This window comes from Sciurus carolinensis, chromosome 9 (assembly GCF_902686445.1).
Source record: "Sciurus carolinensis chromosome 9, mSciCar1.2, whole genome shotgun sequence".
Classification (NCBI taxonomy): Eukaryota; Metazoa; Chordata; class Mammalia; order Rodentia; family Sciuridae; genus Sciurus; species Sciurus carolinensis.
Window position 1 is genome coordinate 99435354 of NC_062221.1, and position 19280 is coordinate 99454633.

General features: G+C 36.6%; 1 protein-coding gene across 3 annotated transcripts in view; it reads right to left on the minus strand.

Annotated features, from left to right (window-relative positions):
- Nsun3 (NOP2/Sun RNA methyltransferase 3) overlaps positions 1 to 19280 on the minus strand; it is a 71143-nt gene that overhangs the window by 43315 nt on the left and 8548 nt on the right. For all 3 annotated transcript variants that reach the window (XM_047564433.1, XM_047564434.1, XM_047564435.1), the window contains 3 exons: positions 15083 to 15426; positions 5667 to 5821; positions 4820 to 4941 (listed from right to left, as the gene is read on the minus strand). In XM_047564433.1, coding sequence (XP_047420389.1) covers positions 4820 to 4941; positions 5667 to 5821; positions 15083 to 15426 — 621 coding nt within the window. The remainder of the gene's footprint in view (positions 1 to 4819; positions 4942 to 5666; positions 5822 to 15082; positions 15427 to 19280) is intronic.

Here is a 19280-nt window from a genome sequence, read left to right on the forward strand (position 1 = left end):
AACTGTGGTATATATATACAATGGAATATTACTCAGCCATAAATAATAATAAAATTATGGCATTTGCAGGCAAATGGATGAAATTGGAGAATATCATGCTAAGTGAGATAAGCCAATCTCAAAAAAATAAAGGACGAAGGATATCGCTAATAAGTGGATGATGTGGGAGGGGGAGGGGTTAGTGTTAGGGTTAGAGTTAGGGTTAGGGAGGGGGGCAAGAATGGAGGAAGGAAGGACTATATAGAGGCAAAAGAGGGGTGGGGAGGGTTGGGGGGGAAGGGGAAAAATAACAGAATGAATCAAATAGCATTACCCTATGTAAATTTATGATTACACAAATGGTATGCCTTTACACCATGTACAAACAGAGAAACAACATGTATCCCATTTGTTTACAATAAAATAAAAAAAAAAAAAGAGACTCATCTTATAGAAAAAGACATCCACAGACTAAAGGTGAAAGGATGGGAAAAACCTACCAAGCACATGGACTCAGTAAAAAAGTGGTGTCTCCATCCTTATTTCAGATAAAGTGGACTTCAAGCCAAAGTTAGTCAGAAGGGATAAAGAAGGACATTTCATACTGCTTAAGGGAACCATAAATCAGGAAGACATAACTATCGTAAATATTTATGCCCCAAACAATGGTGCATCCATGTACATCAAACAAATCCTTCTCAATTCCAGGAATCAAATAGACCACAACACAATAATTCTGGGAGACTTTAACATACCTCTGTCACCACTGGATAGATCTTCCAAACAAAAACTAAACAAAGAAACCATAGAACTCAGTAACATAATCAGTAACCTAGACTTAACAGACATATATAGAATATTCCATCCATCAATGAGCAAATTCACTTTCTTCTCAGCAGCACACGGAACCTTCTTGAAAATAGACAATATGTTATGCCACAAAGCAGCCCTTAGGAAATGCAAAAAAATAGAGATACTGCTTTGTGTTCTATCAGACCACAATGGAATGAAATTAGAAATCAATAACAAAATAAAAAACAGAAATTACTCCAACACCTGGAGACTAAATAATAAGCTATTGAATGAAACATGGATAACAGAAAACATCAGGGAGGAGACAAAAAAATTCCTAGAGATAAATGAGAATGACGATACAACATATCAAAATCTCTGGGACACTAGGAAAGCAGTACTAAGAGGAAAATTCATTGCATGGAGCGCATTCAAGAAAAGAATAAAAAGTCAACAACTAAATGACCTAACATTACAGTTCAAAGCCATAGAAAAAGAATAGAACAACACCAAAAGTAGAAGAAGACAGGAAACAATTAAAATCAGAGCTGAAATCAATGAAATTGAAACAAAAGAAATAATTCAAAAAATTGACAAAACAAAAAGTTGGTTCTTTGAAAAAGTAAACAAAATAGACAAATCCTTTGCCACACTAACAAAAAGAAGAGAGAAAACTCAAATTACTAGAATTCGTGATGAAAAAGGAAATATCATGACAGACACCACTGAAATACATAACATAATGAGAAGCTACTTTGAAAATCTATATTCCAACAAAATAGAAAATACTGAAGACATCAACAAATTTCTAGAGACATATGCTCCTCCCAAACTGAACCAGGAGGACATACACAATTTAAACAGATCAATATCAAGCAATGAAATAGAAGAAGCCATGAAAAGTCTATCATCCAAGAAAAGCCCAGGACCAGATGGATTCTCAGCCGAGTTCTACAAGACCTTCAAAGAAGAACTCGTTCCAATACTTCTCAAAGTATTTCAGGAAATAGAAAAGGAGGGAACCCTACCAAACTCATTCTATGAAGCTAATATCACCCTCATACACAAATCAGGCAAAGACACAACAAGGAAAGAAAATTTTAGACCAATATCCTTGATGAATATAGATGAAAAGATCCTTAACAAAATACTTGCAAACTGTATCCAAAAACATATTAAGAAAATTGTACATCACGATCAAGTGGGGTTCATACAATGCAAGGTTGGTTCAACATCCATAAACCAATAAATGTAATCCTTCATGTCAATAGACTTAAGGGTAAGAACCATATGGTTATTTCAATTGACACAGAAAAAGTGTTCGACAAAATACAACACCCCTTCATGCTCAAAATACTAGAAAAAATAGGGATAGTAGAAACATACCTGAATATTGTAAAGGCTATTTATGCTAAGCCCACAGACAACATCATTCTTAATGGGGAAAATCTGAAAGCATTCCCTTTAAAAATGGGAACAAGACAGGGAGGCCCTCTTTCGCCACTTCTATTCAACATTGTTCTTAAAATATTAGCCAGAGCAATTAGTCAGACTAAAGAAATTATAGGGGTATAAATAGGAAAAGAGGAACTTAAGCTGTCACTATTTGCTGATGACATGATTCTCTATTTAGAGAATCCAAAAAACTCCTCCAGAAAACTTCTAGACCTCATTAATGAAATTCAGCAAAATAGCAGGTTATAAAATCAACACACATAAATCTAAAGCATTTTTATACACAAGTGATAAAACATCTGAAAGGGAAATGAGGAAAACAACTCCATTTGCAATAGCCTCAAAAAAAAATAAAATACTTGGGAATCAACCTAACCAAAGAGGTAAAAGATCTCTACAATGAAAATTACAAGACACTGAAGAAAGAAATTGAGGGAGAACTTAGAAGATGGAAAGATCTCCCATGTTCTTGGATAGGCAGAATTAATATTATTGAAATGGCCATAGTTCCAAAGGCACTATACAGATTTAACAAAATTCCAATTAAAATCCCTATGACATTTCTCATAGAAACTGAAAAAGCAATCATGAAATTCATCTGGAAGAACAAAAGACCCAGAATAGACAAAGCAATCCTGGGCAGGAAGAGTGATGCAGGAGGTATCACTATACGAGACCTTAAACTCTACTACAGGGCAATAGTAACAAAAACGGCATGGTACTGGCACCAAAATAAACAGGTAGATCAATGGTACAGGATAGAAGACACAGAGACATACCCACATAAGTACAGTAACCTCATACTAGACAAGGGTGCCAAAAACTTACAATGGAGAAAGGATAGCCTCTTCAACAAATGGTGCTGGCAAAACTGGAAGTCCACATGTAGTAAAATGAAATTAAACCCCTATCTCTCACCCTGTACAAAACTCAACTCCAAATGGATCAAGGATCTAGGAATTAGACCTGAGACCCTTCACCAAACAGAAGAAAAAGTAGGCCCAAATCTCCATCACATTGGTTTAGGATCAGATTTCCTAACAAGACCCCAATAGCGCAAGAAATAAAAGGAAGAATCAATAAATGGGATAGATTCAAACTAAAAAGTTTTTCCTCAGCACAGGAAATAATCAATAATGTGAAATGAAAGCGTACAGAGTGGGAGAAAATCTTTTCCACACACACTTGAGACAGAGCACTCATCTTCAAAATTTATAAAGAACTTAAAAACTTTACACCCAAAATATAAAGAACCCAATCAATAAATTGGCTAAGGAAATGGACAGACACTTCACAGAAGAAGATATACAGGTGATCAACAAATATATGAAATAGTGATCATCATCCCTAGTAATTAGAGAAATGCAAATTAAAACCACCTTAAGATTTCCTCTAACTCCAATTAGAATGGCTGTTATCAAGAACACAAGAAATAATAAGTGTTGCCATGGATGTGGGGAAAAAGGCACACTCATATGTTGCTGTTAGAGTTGCAAATTGGTGCAGCCACTCTGGAAAGCAGTGTGGAGATTCCTCAGAAAGCTTGGAATGGACCCACCATTTAACCCAGCTATCCCACTCCTCAGTTTATACCCAAAGGACTTCAAATCAGCGTACTACAGTGATGCAGCCACATCAATGTTCACAGCTGCTCAATTCACAATAGCTAGATTGTGGAACCAACCTAGATGCCCTTCAATTGATGAAAGGATACAGAAACTGTGGTATATATACACAATGGACTATTACTCAGTCATAAAGAAGAATAAAATTATGGCATTTGCTGGTAAATATATGAAGTTGGAAAATATCATGCTAAGTGAAATAGGCCGAGGCCAAAATACCAAAGGCCAAATGTTTTCTCTGATAAGTGCATGACAATATATAATGATAGGGAGTGGTGGGGGGAAGAGAAGAATGAAGGAACCTTGGATGATGTAGAGGAAAAAGGGGTGGGAGTGGGTGGGGATGGAAAATCAGTAGAATGAAACAGACAGTATTACACTATATATATGTATGATTACGTGAATGGTGTGAATCTACATTGTGTACCACCACAGAAATGAAAAGTTGTACCCCATTTGTGTACAATGAATCAAAATGTGTCTGTAAAAATAAAAAATATTTTAATAAATAAATAAATAAATAAAGATTCTTGTGCATCCAGTCTTAAAAACAAAAAAAAAACCAATTCCTTTGGAACTAGTGTAAGGAGGTTCCTAATGCCTCTGATGAATGAAGGAAACCAAATGCCTCTTGGTAACCAGTCACTTCTGGAAAATCTTAGAAGGGAGATGTGTGAGAACTAGTTAAATCTTCTTAGGGAGCTGACTCATCCAGAAGATTACCAAAAATTGCATTCTGGTCCAAAGCTACTCCTACAAGAGGACTGACTAGATTCTGATAAAAGGTTGATCAATGTACAGTGATATTGCATTTCACTAGGGGTTAGAAGTCACAGCCTGAGAATTCAGAGGCATTAACCATGGATACCTACACAGGAAGCATTTTGTTTAGCAGCCTGACATGCTTTGTCACACCCATTTACATTATGCTAGAAACTCAAACATAGTTTTGTATTAACAGTACTTACCTTAAGAGTTCCATCTGTAGAACAGGTAAATTCCTCCTTTGATGTATCCTACAAGCTGCCTTCTGAGGATCAGAAGAGAATAACCAACTTCTATCATTTGAACATGGAGCATCAACCAATACCTAGAGTAAAGAAGGGCAAACAATGTAAATATGCTTTCAGCAAAGAGTATATAAAATAGCTACATAACAAATAGCGAGTAAGCAAAAAAATTCCTTTGGAACCAAAAATGCATGTGGTAAATTCTTTATGACCTTTTCTCATTAATATGTTTCAAAAAATTTTCCTACGTGGTTTCAGTGTTTGTTTTTTTTTTTTGGGGGGGGGCGGAGGGAAGATGGGAATCTTCTAAAAGTCTACTAATGTCTACTAATGACATTTAATATTCTTGATGAACATAGCAAAAACTTAGTTATTTATTGTAAACATATAATTCTGTATTTCTGAATTCTCAGCACTTATTTTTAAGAAAATTTCAATTTCAGGTTACTGAAATGACCTCTTTTTCTTCCCTCTCATACTCTGATATGAAATGTTACAGAATTAAAGCAGTACAGTAGACATGTCTATGGATTAACCCAAATAATATCTGATCTTTTCCTGTGTATTCTTGAAGTACCTGGAAATATAAAACATTCTATAATCCTCCAACCCAATGTTACTGTTTCTTTTGAACTATGTGGACCATCAAATTAAAACTGCATCCATGTTCACTTTATCAAAGTTTTCCAGAGTGCTGAGAAAATGTATCAGACTATATCTGGGAGCAGAAGGAAAACCACCACAACAAAACAACTTAATATTGGTATTGGGAGTCTATCAGTTTGTCACAATGTAATAAAAGTACCTTGTCAAATGTTTCAGGCTGAGCATCTCCCATTTCTCTGCCATCCGATTCAGACACTTTAATTACATTTATCAAAGTTTGTGGGATGAAAGATTCTAATGTCTGTCTCAGCCATCTCAATCTCGGTCTATCATATTCATTACAATGAAGATATCCTAAATATGAAAGATTAAAAGGTTTCACATGAAGGCAATGTAATTGTTAAATTCTTACTTTTCATTAAATAAATTTCAGAACAATTGACTTATCATAATCATGTAGAAACTGGGCTCACAGGTAAACATTATATTACCTTGTACTTTAAAAACAAAAACACATACACATATACAATAATAGTCATACCTATATATCCTCCCAGAAGCTCTCATATTTATTCAATCAAATCTAATTTGGGGGTAGAGTGAAAACCTATAGAGAATTATGAATCCCTGATAAGCTATGCAACTAATACCTCAGACACAGTTCTCATAGCAAAGCACTAGCTGTCAAGAATAAGCAATATATTCTAATATTGAATAGATATGTATTATCCATGGCACAACATACTAATTTTAAATGCAGGAAGGTAGTATAATGTGGAGGAAAATGTTATAGAATCTAGAGTGAGGAAGAAAAATTACAAGTTGGGAAACTTTAGGAAAGTTACTTAGCTCTTTAAGAGTCTCAGTGTCTTTGTCTGTAAAACGGGGATGACCTAGGTATCTTATAGAGTGATTGTTAGGAATAAGTGCAACAGACATTGGAAACAAGATTGTAGCTAAGATGCTCCATTGATCCTCTCCCCTCTGAGACATCACAGCTATTCTGAGATCAAACTAACTTCACAAGAGCTAAGGGAGCCAGGTAAGAGGCTACAACATGTGGTTTTAGTATAAAAACAGGAAGAAAAATGCAAAGAAGATGTCAGAAAGGAAAAAGTGACTCATGTCACCATTCCCAGAACACCAAGCAGCCCAATTCGGGGAGAGAGAAGGAATTAAGTCAGACCTTAGACTTGAAACCAGGCCCACCACTTTGAAATCCAGTGCCTGATAGGGTCCCATAGTTCTGTCTGCAGAGCAGTACTCACAGACTGAGTCTTTAGATACTCCTTAGTCAGGTAGCTGACTCCTCCACTACCCTTCTGCCAACATGGGGCAGCAGAGTGAGAAGCAAGACTCTTCCAACTGAGAAGTTGGGTAGGAAAGTGAGCATTAGATTTGCACTAGAGCTCAGTGCCAAGATTGCCATGATGGAGTCCCAAAATTCTTGTTCTGTCTACAGCTTATAGATGAAGCCTCTATAACTGCCTGGCATCAAGTAAAGACCTATACTGTGGTAAGACAGACTTGTGTTTCAGCATGCATCACTGCCAAATTCTGCAAAGGTCTGGTATATATCCTTGAGACAGTACTGCTCTCTGCAACTGTGAGACTCAGGTGTGAACAGCTAAGCATCAGCCTAGGCAAGTAAGGGATTATCTTTACCACCCTTCCCCCAACCATGGGCAGCACAGCAAGGAGTAATACTCATTCCATTGGTGGGTAAGAAAGTGAGCACAGGACTTTGTCTTGGAATTCAGTGCCAGGCTGGTGAAACCTAACACTGGATAGATTCTAATGGTCCCTCTATCCAAGCAGTACCTTAGAATGGAGTCTCTGTACCTGTCCTGGTACCACAGTTCATGACACTTCTATTTTAGTCAGCATTGCCTATGCCTGGTGGTAAAGGTCTTGGCAGACAGACTATAATAGTGTAGGTACTTGGTGGGCTATGAGCTCTGAGTATGACTCAGTGTTTCAGTGTTGATACCACTGGACTGCCCATTCCAGCAGCACAACACAAAGAGCCATTGTTCACTTGGGGCAAGAAGAGACAGATAGGCATCACATTGTTGCATAAGATCCTAGGGCCAGAGTTAGGGATATAGCTCAGTGGTACAGTGCTTGCCTAGCATGCATGAGGCCCTGGGTTCGATCTCCAGTACCACAAAAAAAAAAAAAAAAAAAAAAAAAAATCCTAGAGTCAGTCCTTCTGTGCCCAGCCCAGAAGAATCCTGCAGTGCCTGACCTCAGGCTGGTGACTGGATGAGGCAAACTGCACCTACCCTGGCCCCAGAAGGAGGCTTGCAGACTTTCCTATTTAGTCATTCTTCGGGTTCATCGAGCCACATACCTACTGTGGATATGGGACAAAAGTAGGCTTGGGGACCCCTCTAGCCTTGAAACAGCAATAGTATACTTGTGGCAAACCTGAACTTAGATTGCCATCTAGTGCTGGAACTGCAGGAAGGTCCACAGGTTCAGAGAAAATAAGCAGACTGCTTATAATGTCTAGAGATATAGGCACAAAGAAAGCCAGATTATGAAGACTAGAATAAACACCTAATCTTCCATCACAGAGACTACATTACATGCTAACAAATGTCAAGACTTTCACTGAATCAGTGTCTCACCTAATTGATAAATAAGGCACCAGAAATTGACCATATAGTAATCAGTGAACTTTCAAGGAACTGAAACTATCTGTTTTAAGGAAAATCAATGAGCTTCAATAAAACAATGAAATCATTCAATGCTGTAACAGAATTTTAACAGAGTGAATTTTAAAGAAATTGAACAGAAATTCTCAGAATAAAGAAAGTATCACTAGCAGAACAGATCAAACAAAAGAAAAACAGTCAGTAGATTAGGAGACAGATTTTTTTCAAAACATACAGTTGATATATTTTACACTTGTAAAGTTGTTTTTTGAGGGAGGGCTGGTTAGGGTACCCAGTCTGTCATACCAAGGGAAACAGAAGTCCCGATCATCTCTACATCCCTCCCCTCTCCATCTACCATCTAATGCCTTACACATAGTAATGTGCACATGATATGTGGCTGACCTGATTCGAAACATGGCATTATAGTAAAGAATATTTCAATTACAACAAGTGAAAATCAGGGCAGCTAAATAATAACTTTAGTTTTAGTCAAGCTTCTTAATTTAGCATTTCAAAATAGTTCCCAGCTGAAATATAGCTTTATGCTCTATTATTATTTTGCTTAGATATATGTCTTATTTGAAATGGTCTTAGGTTGGTTAAACTTTTAAAAATACAAAGTGTCAAATGGCACGTTTCATACATGTATATATATTAATATACATTAATTACACTGAGACAATTTCAGTTATATCAAAATTTCATTTAACCAGGAAAGAAAGTATGTTTAAAAACTTCCTGAAAAAATTACTGAGGCTTTATCTTCTGTACATGGCAGCCTTTGGGTCACAGAAAGAAAGTAAAATGGGTAGCTTCATTCATTTATTTTTGTATACCTAACTTACAAGAAAAAAAATCTTGCCTTACTTCTAGTTCTGTCAATTATGCTTTGGTAATGATGATCATTTCCCATTTTCCTCTCAATGTAAAAATTGGAGTACTACTGCTATCCTATATACTAAAAGTGCTCTAAAGACTAGAACAAATGGCAACACTGAATTTATTAACTTAGTGACATCAGATTAGACTATTTTTGAGAATACAAACACTTTATGGTTCTAATTTACCAAGTACTTATTATGAACTAGGTACAGGGCTAGTTAGTTGGTGCAGACATAAAGATAAATAAGAACCCCTCCCTACATTTACCTACAGTCAGCAGTGGAATGTCACTGTGAAAACTGGGAGTAGTCAATACTACAATGGTGAAACCTTGCATTCAAAGCCTGGTTCTGCCACTTACCTTAGACAATTTATTTAGTTAACTTTTGTCTGTTTCATCTATAAAATAGGGTTCATAACCACCAACTCACATCATTGTAGAATTAAGTGAGATAATACATCAGGGACAGTTACACTGTTGTTCTAAGCCCTAAGACTTTAGAAGATTTTTATATGGAAATATAAATTGTTGGAAGTAGAGATTATTACAACATATTTGAAAAGCACAGATTTATGCAGTGTGAATAACACAGCTCTTGACTACCACAAAGAGGATACATCTAATGCAGGAAGTACAAGAAAGGTTTTCCAGGAAAGTTGATTCCTGAGGTAAAACTTGAAGAAAAGGAGTTAGCAGGAGAAGGAGTGCAAAGTGGTACCTGTTCAAAGTACAAACAAAGACTAGAGATATGAAGGGACAGGAAGGAGAGCAAAGGAAATTAAACAAAGAAAGGAGTTTTCTGGATTTTTTTTTTACTAGGAAAGACTAACCAGAGGTCAAACATATCACTGACAGTGAGGAGAATTTCACTCCAGGAGGGACACAACCCTCAGCAAAAAAGCTGACCATGCTATTCCACCAAGCATAGTTCATATGTTAATGCTTTCCCATTAGGTTCATAATTGTTTACTTCTTTTCTACAAAAAAGCAGAGCACTACAGAGGCTAGGATAAGAAAAAAAACAATGGTCAGTTAATTCATCACCATGCTAACAGGTGGGAGCAGGTGGACTAACAGAAAAGTGGACTCGTTTATTCAACTGGTCTAAAATATAAGATTTTTAATCATTCAAAGCTATAAGTCTCTTTGTCAAGAATAATGGCCAGTACGAATCTGAAAAAAAAAATTGGTGTGTAAACTGCACACTTAGTGAAGCCAACATTTTAAGTTTTGCTTATAAAAGCTTTGATTAGCATTTCTTCAGCATTCCAAATTCCAGCACTGTAGTTAACCTAATTTGGGCTTTAAGTATCAGCATGAAGACATCTGTACTTCTTAGTGAACCATTATCATTAGTCCTCCTTACATGAAAAACTACTTTACTTGGAACACTGCCTATAGTTCACTGCCCTTGGTGTAAGAACGGTAAGATTCTTCTCCACTTCAAACTCCTAGAATATACCAGTTTACCTTTGGGTTCCCAATCAAATCGACTTCACAACCACAAATGTGTAAAATATTTATAGTCTACTAATGAGGATAATTTAAGATTAAAATACTGTCTCTTTAATATGGTTCCCAAATTTGAGGTTTCCCTTCCAGCTTTTATACTAAAAATTCTATATTCAGAATTAATGAGTATAATCTTGTAATGACCAACATAAAAATATTGTCAGTGAATCCAGAGTGGAAGTAAAAACTACTCCATATAATGCATGATTCTGATAGGTAGCAGACAGGCATGAGTAGTAAAGCTAAGGGGACAGTTCCATAGACTAAGCCTATGTGCTGGCCCTCCACAGGCTTTCTTTTATAAAGTAATTTATTCAAGGTCATTCTGGCCCTGCTCTGGATTAAGTCAGTAGGATATGTTATATTACTTGCAAACAACCCATTATCCTCAGGGCTGTTCTCTCAGGGTAGAGGAATGCATGTCCAAAGATTCCTTCCATAAGAAAAACAATGTACCCTGAAAGTGAACCATTGTAATCTTTACATGGAACAAAGATTCCAAGACTCAGGAAGACTAAATACTTAAAAACAAAGCCCATCAACCATAAATACTATACAAACAAGTTCCAATCACTTGGGCCAAAGTGATCAAGAGCTGTCTTTAGATCTTTAACATGTCATTTTAATCTCACTATAATAGTAAAATCCCCATTCTCCTTGCCATGGGGTACACGTGGGTAAAATCATGAGCAGTAAGGACTTAAAAATATGATGTGATCTCACCGTCAGTCTAAAGTTAATAAGCGGCACCTAGGTGGAATTCTCTAGGAACTTCCCTAAAACCCAATTAAACTAAGGAATAAAGGGAGTACAATGTCGCTCTCCTCTTTGAGATGACCCACCCTCTCCCTCAATTGAGGGTGTTTTTCCTTTCTAGAAAACTTTGCTATTGTAATACATACAATGTCAATTCATGTCATGCTTAAAATCTTCCCATGTAGTAAAAAACCAAAATGTAATCTTCAGGATTCCCCAGACCACCACCAGTATCAATTCCATAAAATTTTGTTCCAAATTATAAAAATTAAGTAACCTTATAAAACAGTCTTGTCTACCGTGATTTCTTACACTAAAATATAGCAAGCTTCAATAACAAAGTTTTCACCAGAACTCTAAAACACATAGTATTTTCTCCTAAATATACAGCTAACTAATATGAGGTAGGTTAGAAGAATTACTAAAAGAAAAAAAAAAAAAAAGCTAGACAATAAAAATAAAGAAAGTACAAGTAAATATAATTTTAAAGTTTTACATGATTTATCAGGTCTGTCAATACCAGATTTCTGGGAAATCTTAAATCTACCTTGTACATTGTTAATTAACAGCCAATAAATAGTTCAGGCAGAGATAGAGAGAGATACATTTTGAGGAACCTATAATTCAGGAGACTTTCCAGTGTTATCTTCTGATCAGATAATGAAGGTCATGCAAGCCTAACAATTCTGAGAATGATCAGATTACTACAAACTGCCTTAAGATAACCAGAAAGATATTATCCTCACAGACTTTACCTATCCACTCCTAACCAATTTTATTTTAAATGGAGAGTTGGGAACCCCAAAAGTACACTTCTCACTCTCCAGATGGTCTGATTTCTCAAGCATGTATTCTTTACTTTCCTAAATAAATGCCTGTCTATGCTGACTGGCAGATGCTGTAATTCTTATATGATGCATAAGCCAAGGATCCTTCTGGCCCTGAGTCGAATTCTGGAAAATCCTTGTACCCTCTTCCAGAGATACCACTTCTGCTGTGACATGATATATTCGATATATTCAAACCAATGCCAAGTACAGTTGGATCCTCATTTCTCACAAAATTTTAAAAAACAGGGGGTTTTCAACAGGGGGTGATCTCAAAGGAAGAAATAAAATAGCAGTCTTCAAACTGGAATATGCATGTCCTGGGTACACATAATAATTTTCTAAGGGATACGGAGACTTGAATAATTTCAAAAGAATTGATTTTCAGATCAACTTCCTAAAGGAGGAAAAAAAAACCCTCAATAGGAATCTCCTTTCACATGGCCATTCACCAATTTTAAAAATGAAAAGCAAGATGCCCATCCAGAATAATAAGGCAAATTGTACCAGGGTTTAGCTATCTCTAGAAAATATAAATGAACATAAATATATAATATAATATATGTCTCTGTATGTGTGTGTATATACAATCAAATGCTTCAAATCCTTCACTTTTGACAAAATGAAAAAAGGAATTTAAATAGTGCTCATTCAATAGATATCAAAATAATGCTTAAGGAGAGATTTGTATGTAATTTGGGACCATAATTCAGGAATTTAAGGTACCAATGAAGTCACTATAATACATTCCCACCATTTCTGTGTGAACTACAACATTTACATGTACAAAAATAAAACCATCAAATAAAATCCAAGCAGAATTGATGCTGAATTCTGCCTTATCCAGCAATAAGTAATATTTATCTAGGGAATCTGAATCCATTTTTTTTAAGTACCATCTATTTCATTAAGAAAATATTTACTGATGGAGATCTGGCTCATTGGTAGACAGTGTGCCTAGCATGTGTTAGGCCCTACGTTGAATCCCCAACAGAACCCACAAAAAAAAAAGAAGACGATAAATGTGGACTTATTTTTAATAAGCATTTATAAAATTGTATATCACTCTTGCACTAGTAACAATAACTAAGTAGTGATGAAGTCATTTTAAAAGAACTTATTGCATTGTCCCATACTTGCCACATGTAGCTATGAGCACTTGAAATGTAGTTAGTCCAAACTGAAATGTACTTTCTATAAAATAAGCAATTTCAGACTTGTAAAAAAAAATGTAAAATATCTCCATCTATCTCAGTAAACATTTTTATTTTGATCATATGTTGAAATACTACTTAGAATAACATTCAATTAATTTCACCTGTTTCTATTTTTTTCTGGTAAGATTATTCAAATGTTTTATTTAATATTATTTCATATTGTTATGGTTTGGATATGCGGTATTCCCCCAAAGCTCTTGTGTAAGGCAATAGAAGAAAATTCAGGTCTTTCACCTAATCAATGCATTAATCCATTTGAGTAGATTAACTAGGTGGTAACTGTAGACAAGCAGAGTATAGCTGGAGGAGGTAGGTCACTGGGGATATGCTTTGGGGGTATATATTTTGTATCTGTTGAGTGGAGCTCCCTTTGCTTCCTGATTATCATGCCCCGAGCTGTTTTTCTCCTTTACATCCCCTTTTATCTTGTTCTGCCTTACCTTGGTCACAGAGCAATAAAGTTGGCAGTCCATGAACTGAGACCTCTGAAACTGTGTGCACCAAATAAACTTCTCTCTCTCTAAAAGTGTTCTTGTCAGATCTTTTGGTCATAGTGGTAAAAAAGCTGACTAAAAAATATATTTCTGCTGGTTAGGTACAGTAAAATAATTTTAAATATGTATGTTTTGTTGCAGAAAAGTATGAAAGTGATTTTAAGACAAGACTTTCAAGTACAAGTAGCTCAAAAGTAGAGCACTACTTAGCATGTAAGAGGGCCTGGGTTCAATTCCCAGCAGCAAAAAAAAAAAAAGACAAAGTAAACAATAAACTTTTAAAAAGCCTATGTCACTGGCTTTTCAGCCTTCATATTCATATCTGGTAGATTTGTGTTCACAAAATGTTGAAATTTTGTTCCCAATTATCTGCTAGGATTAAGAAACTGGAAAAGATGTTATTTACACTGATTTCTTCAGGTAATGTTTCCATTCTTGTCCACAGTGTTGTGGTTTTCAGGTTTCTTAAGTTTGCAAACTTAATCTTACATTTCTTCCCATGTGAAGGGTTATGGAAAATAATATTCCTATAGGGCAGCCTCTAGGAAAAATGGAAAGATGGTGTGGCTCATGAGGAGGGAGGGAAATTAACCAAACATTAAACCTCTCCCAGTTAATCCTTTCCCAGTAACAATGGGCCCCTGAAGGATAAAAGAAAACTTTCATCCTTTCCTGGATTCATCCCAAGCATCTCCACCAAAAGCAACATTCATCCCTTCACAACCACAAAGGATCCTAAAGGGAGGAGGCAGACACTGAAATGCTAGGCCCTGGACTTTAACCCTGTCCCATTGCAGATGAGTCCTGGAAGGAGAAAAGCAAATAGTGAAGCTCTGGGTAATAATAGGCCCCAGAAGGAGGAAGGAAGATCATCAATGAACAAGAAGTTCTAAACTTCTCACAGTGACAATAAGTTCCAGGCTTTTTACAACTTATTTCCTGACTGTCCAAACCAACACATCTTGCCTCAGTCTCCAGTAATTGATCCTCATTGTAAACTATAAAACTCAGATGCCTCCTGTAACCAAAGGCCATTTTCATACACAGAAAATGAGCCCTTCCAGTGCCTGACTGATTGACTCCACTGTGGAATAAAGGAAAGCTTGCTGATCCATTTAAGGTCAGCTTCCGTGCCAGTTATTTATATTTTTATTATGGTGACAAAACCATATTGGTTATTTTTGCTTATACCATGTACTTTCAATGAATTTTTAACACACAGATATGAAACATTTGTTAGTCACTGAAAGAAAAGCACACTACCTGGCCAAGCACATTGCAGCAGTGCTAATGATTTGCCTCCAGGAGCAGCACACAGATCTAGAGCCTTCTCCCCATCCCTTAATTCCAGAGCCAGTACTGGGAGAAGAGAAGCAGCATTTAGGAGATAGTATTTTTTCAGGTTACCAAACTGGTGTCTTTCTGAAGGTAAACGGTCTGTATTTCTGCTGAGGTAACACTTCAGGGATTTGGGATAGTAGGGTAAAGATCCTTGAAAGAGTAGGTGATAGCCCTTTAAATGTAAATCCATTTCCAGTTCAAAAGGATAATTGAATCGGTTGAGGAGGACTGCATATTGCCACAATGATGGAGATATCAATACATCCCTAGAAATAGAAAAGAAAAATGATTGTTAATATGAAACACACCAATACCATTTTATATTGGCAAATATAAATATACCGTTGTTCTAGGTTTATACTTCATTTATCTGGGAATTTCAGAGATAGGATCAATCTTTTCTGACTTTTCCTTTTGCCTCATAAAGACCTGATATGGTTCAATCAGCTCATGTTATGAACCTGTCTTTAAAGTTTTTATTTTGCTTAATAAAAATGTTTTCATTAATTTTGTTATTATATTTTTAATTTTGTTCATTAAAATATTATAATACTGAGTTTTTTGTGGCCCCTTAAATTCTGCACAAGGAAGGTATAGTTTCAGGCTTAACCTTCCCTCTAGAACATTTTGCCAAAAAACATGGCCTGCCTTTACATAGTGATAGATTTTTGATTATTACTATGTGCACAAGGAAAGAAACAAAATTTAGAAATAAAATTTAAAACAAGAGACTTAATATTGGAGGAAAAGGCAATATCATAAAAATGTTTGAAGAAGTGAGTATTAAAGTTTTATCTGATGAGGATAAAAGGTGTGAAAAGCTAATTACAGTGAACTCTACAGTAATGGAGTTAATGAGGTGATGAGTGGTTCAGAAGAGTCAGATCCAAAGATGATTTAAAAATCACTTGTGGACTGATGGTGCAGGCTTTCCCTGCAGCAGCTTTACCTTCCTGAATTTGTATTTGGCCCAACAACTAGATCTCTTGACAATCTCAAGCTCACATCAACTGACAAACGATATAGCAGTAAATAATTTATTTACTAGATGACCTTTCTGAGTTATTTGGGAGCCTCATTAAACATGGTCAATTAAATAAATTCCAGCTGCGCTCACCCTGAAGTGACTATGTGAGGAATGGTTGGACTGAAATCTAATACCTGTGACTCTTGCAAACCAGGTGAATTTCAATTTAGGCCTGTTATGTGGAGCTGCTTTCCATTTTCACTGCCTCTTATTTGTCATGGATGGTGCACAATAGAATCCTGACTTAACCATTTCAGCTATTTTAAAGATGACCACCTCTTTCTTAAGAAAAGGATTTGCAAACTTTAGTGTGTATCAAGAGTTTGTAAAAAGAAGAAGAAAAAGACTGCTGAGCCCTACCTGGATTTGGCAGGTCCAAAATTTGGTAGAAATCTACATATCTACGAAATTTGCATTTCTAACAAGTGTTCTGTAAAAATGATGCTGATGATCCCCCTAATCACACTTGTGTAACTACTGCTTTAAAACAAACCCCAAAAGGAAATCTGTGAATATAACTGTTGTAAATCTTACAAAACTCCATCCTTAATCTTACCCTTCACACTGGATGAAAATATACCCAGCCTGAGTCACATGTAACAGAGAAATGGTCAGAACCAATTTAATGTACACAGATTGGAATGACTTGGCTTACATCATGTTTCTACCTCTTAGCTAACAAAAGGTGGGACACTTTCACTGATTAATATCAGACAGGGCAAATCTCCACTTATTATTCTTTTTTATTCAGATCTTTCAAATATATATATATATATATATATATATATATATATATTCTTTCAATATAATTTTAAAATCAGTTGGTCAGTTAATAGTAACCTTGAGTAGGATTACATTAAATGCATTAGACATGGAGAGAGTTGACACTTTTATTTAGACTTTCCAATTCGAACACAGTTTTTCACTTATTCACATTTTATTTCAGATCTCAGAGTAAAGGTTATTAATTCTGTATATTTCTTTTTGAACATATTAAGAGGACTACTGGTTTAGGAACACTATCGACTTTTGTATATTATCTAATATGTTAATTGGAAGAAATGAGAAAAAAATTTACAGGGCAATACAAGCAGCATAGGTATGAGAGAGAACAGTGCCTTTGGGGAATTAGGAGCCTATTATGGCAGAAAATTATATGAATCAAGTATCAAGGGCTAGCATTTTTAAATTTTATGTTGTAAAATGTGAAGCCACTAATTAAGACTATTTAAGACTTTAACAAAGGAAATGTCGATCAGATTTTTTAAATGTACTTATGGCAGTGAGGAAAAATTTTCAGAAATTATCCTCATTCATGAACAACTAAACCAAACAAAGCTTTGATCCCTGATGACTTACACCAAGCCCTACAGAACTATTTTAATTTTCTGGAACAAGATTCTTTAGCTTTAACCAGTCTTAGCATATACTGTTCCCTCCATCTATAATGACCTTTCCTCTCTAATCTACCTACCTCTTCTCTCCTCAGGGAGCTTTCTCTCCACAAGGAAGCCTTTCCACCTAACACCCAATTCACCTGCTCCACCTTGTCCTAATCATATTATTAATCAAAATTATTGATCAGATATTTACAATATCCACTTTGCATGTTTACTTTAAATAACCATCACAATAGTGACATTTTCAGAGATTTGGCACCTTATCTGAGTTCATGTTGCTAGCAAGGAGAAATATGACATAAAATCAGGCTGGTTTAAAAAGAAAGCCTAACATGAGTGGTTCACCGTGTAAGACCCTAGTACAGCAGCACTAACGGTACACAGAGAATTTTCACCTCAACTCTCTCCTGGTACAAGTGGCCTTGACCTCTCTGAATTCGACCTACTGTCTATAACAATGGGAATAGCTTGCCACTGCCCCTAGTGCCAGCTGTCTCAGGACCATCTCAATGAAGTACTATAAAAGCTATCCAGGATGGTGCTTCCTAGCCCTGAGAAAGCACAGCTGTGTTAAAATGGGACTCACAGCTCCCCGTGGACCCACTTGCTGTGGACCTCCCTCTATCAACTCACAATACAGACACCCTCTCATGCTTGTCCTAGGTGGGCTACTACCCTGAGACTGGAAGAGTAGTGACTACTTCTCAGGCAGAGGTTGAGGCTCAGACCTGGGAAGCAATGTTCAGGGATCTAGCAGTTGCAAGAAGATGTGATACATGGTGGGAATACTGGTCATCCTTTATTTGGAGGTGGCAACAGTCTCTATCCAGCCCCCAGGCAGTTCCATTTAGCCCCAAGTCTTCTCCATAGGCCCTTTTAATATGAAGGTCAAAGAAAGAAGGCAAACTGCCAACAGGCAAACAAATATTTAGGACCTTGAGTACTTAGGTTGAATCAATTATTCATGACCTTACTACATACAGACCACAACAGACGATTCATGGCCTTGGTTACACAGGAAAAATATGACCAGAAGCCTAACCTAATATGACCAGTGAGGGAGCCTAACTATATAACCATTTTGGGCCTGCCTCAATACTACTCTACCCCAAAGTTTTTATGATAGACAAGAAACATTAGGAGACTCCAGAAGACATCAGCCAGGTGCCACACTACAGGGCTTTTCCTCAGAGTCCTGATTACGGAGTCTGAAGCTGCTCCATTTACTGGTCTCCAAAGTACACTAGCAGCCAGCAGATTTGGAACCCATGACGACGTCAAGTGATCTTAAAATATTTTGTTAGTACATCCATCTACTGATACTGTTGGGACTAATGACACGTTAACTAACTCAGGCTGACTCCTTACTCCCTGGCGAGTGAGCAAGATCAAGGTCTCAAAGGCGGTTTCAGAAGTTAATGACGATAAATCGGACCACCGACAGGGATTGGTTAACAACAGTTCCGCGAATGTGATCAGTTCCTGCTTGCCATATAGTCCTATGGGACTCTCACCTGCGTGAACCCCCCCATGCCTTGCTGACCTTTAAGCTGATTGGTTCCCACCTAGCCTCCACCCTATAAAAGCTGTGTGACTTCCTCAATAAACGAGTTCTGCTGTGACTGGTCTCCCTGATGGTCTGATTGTCCTCTGCCCAGAGGGCTGGGTGCGGGCGGTCAGTCGGCCCTACCTT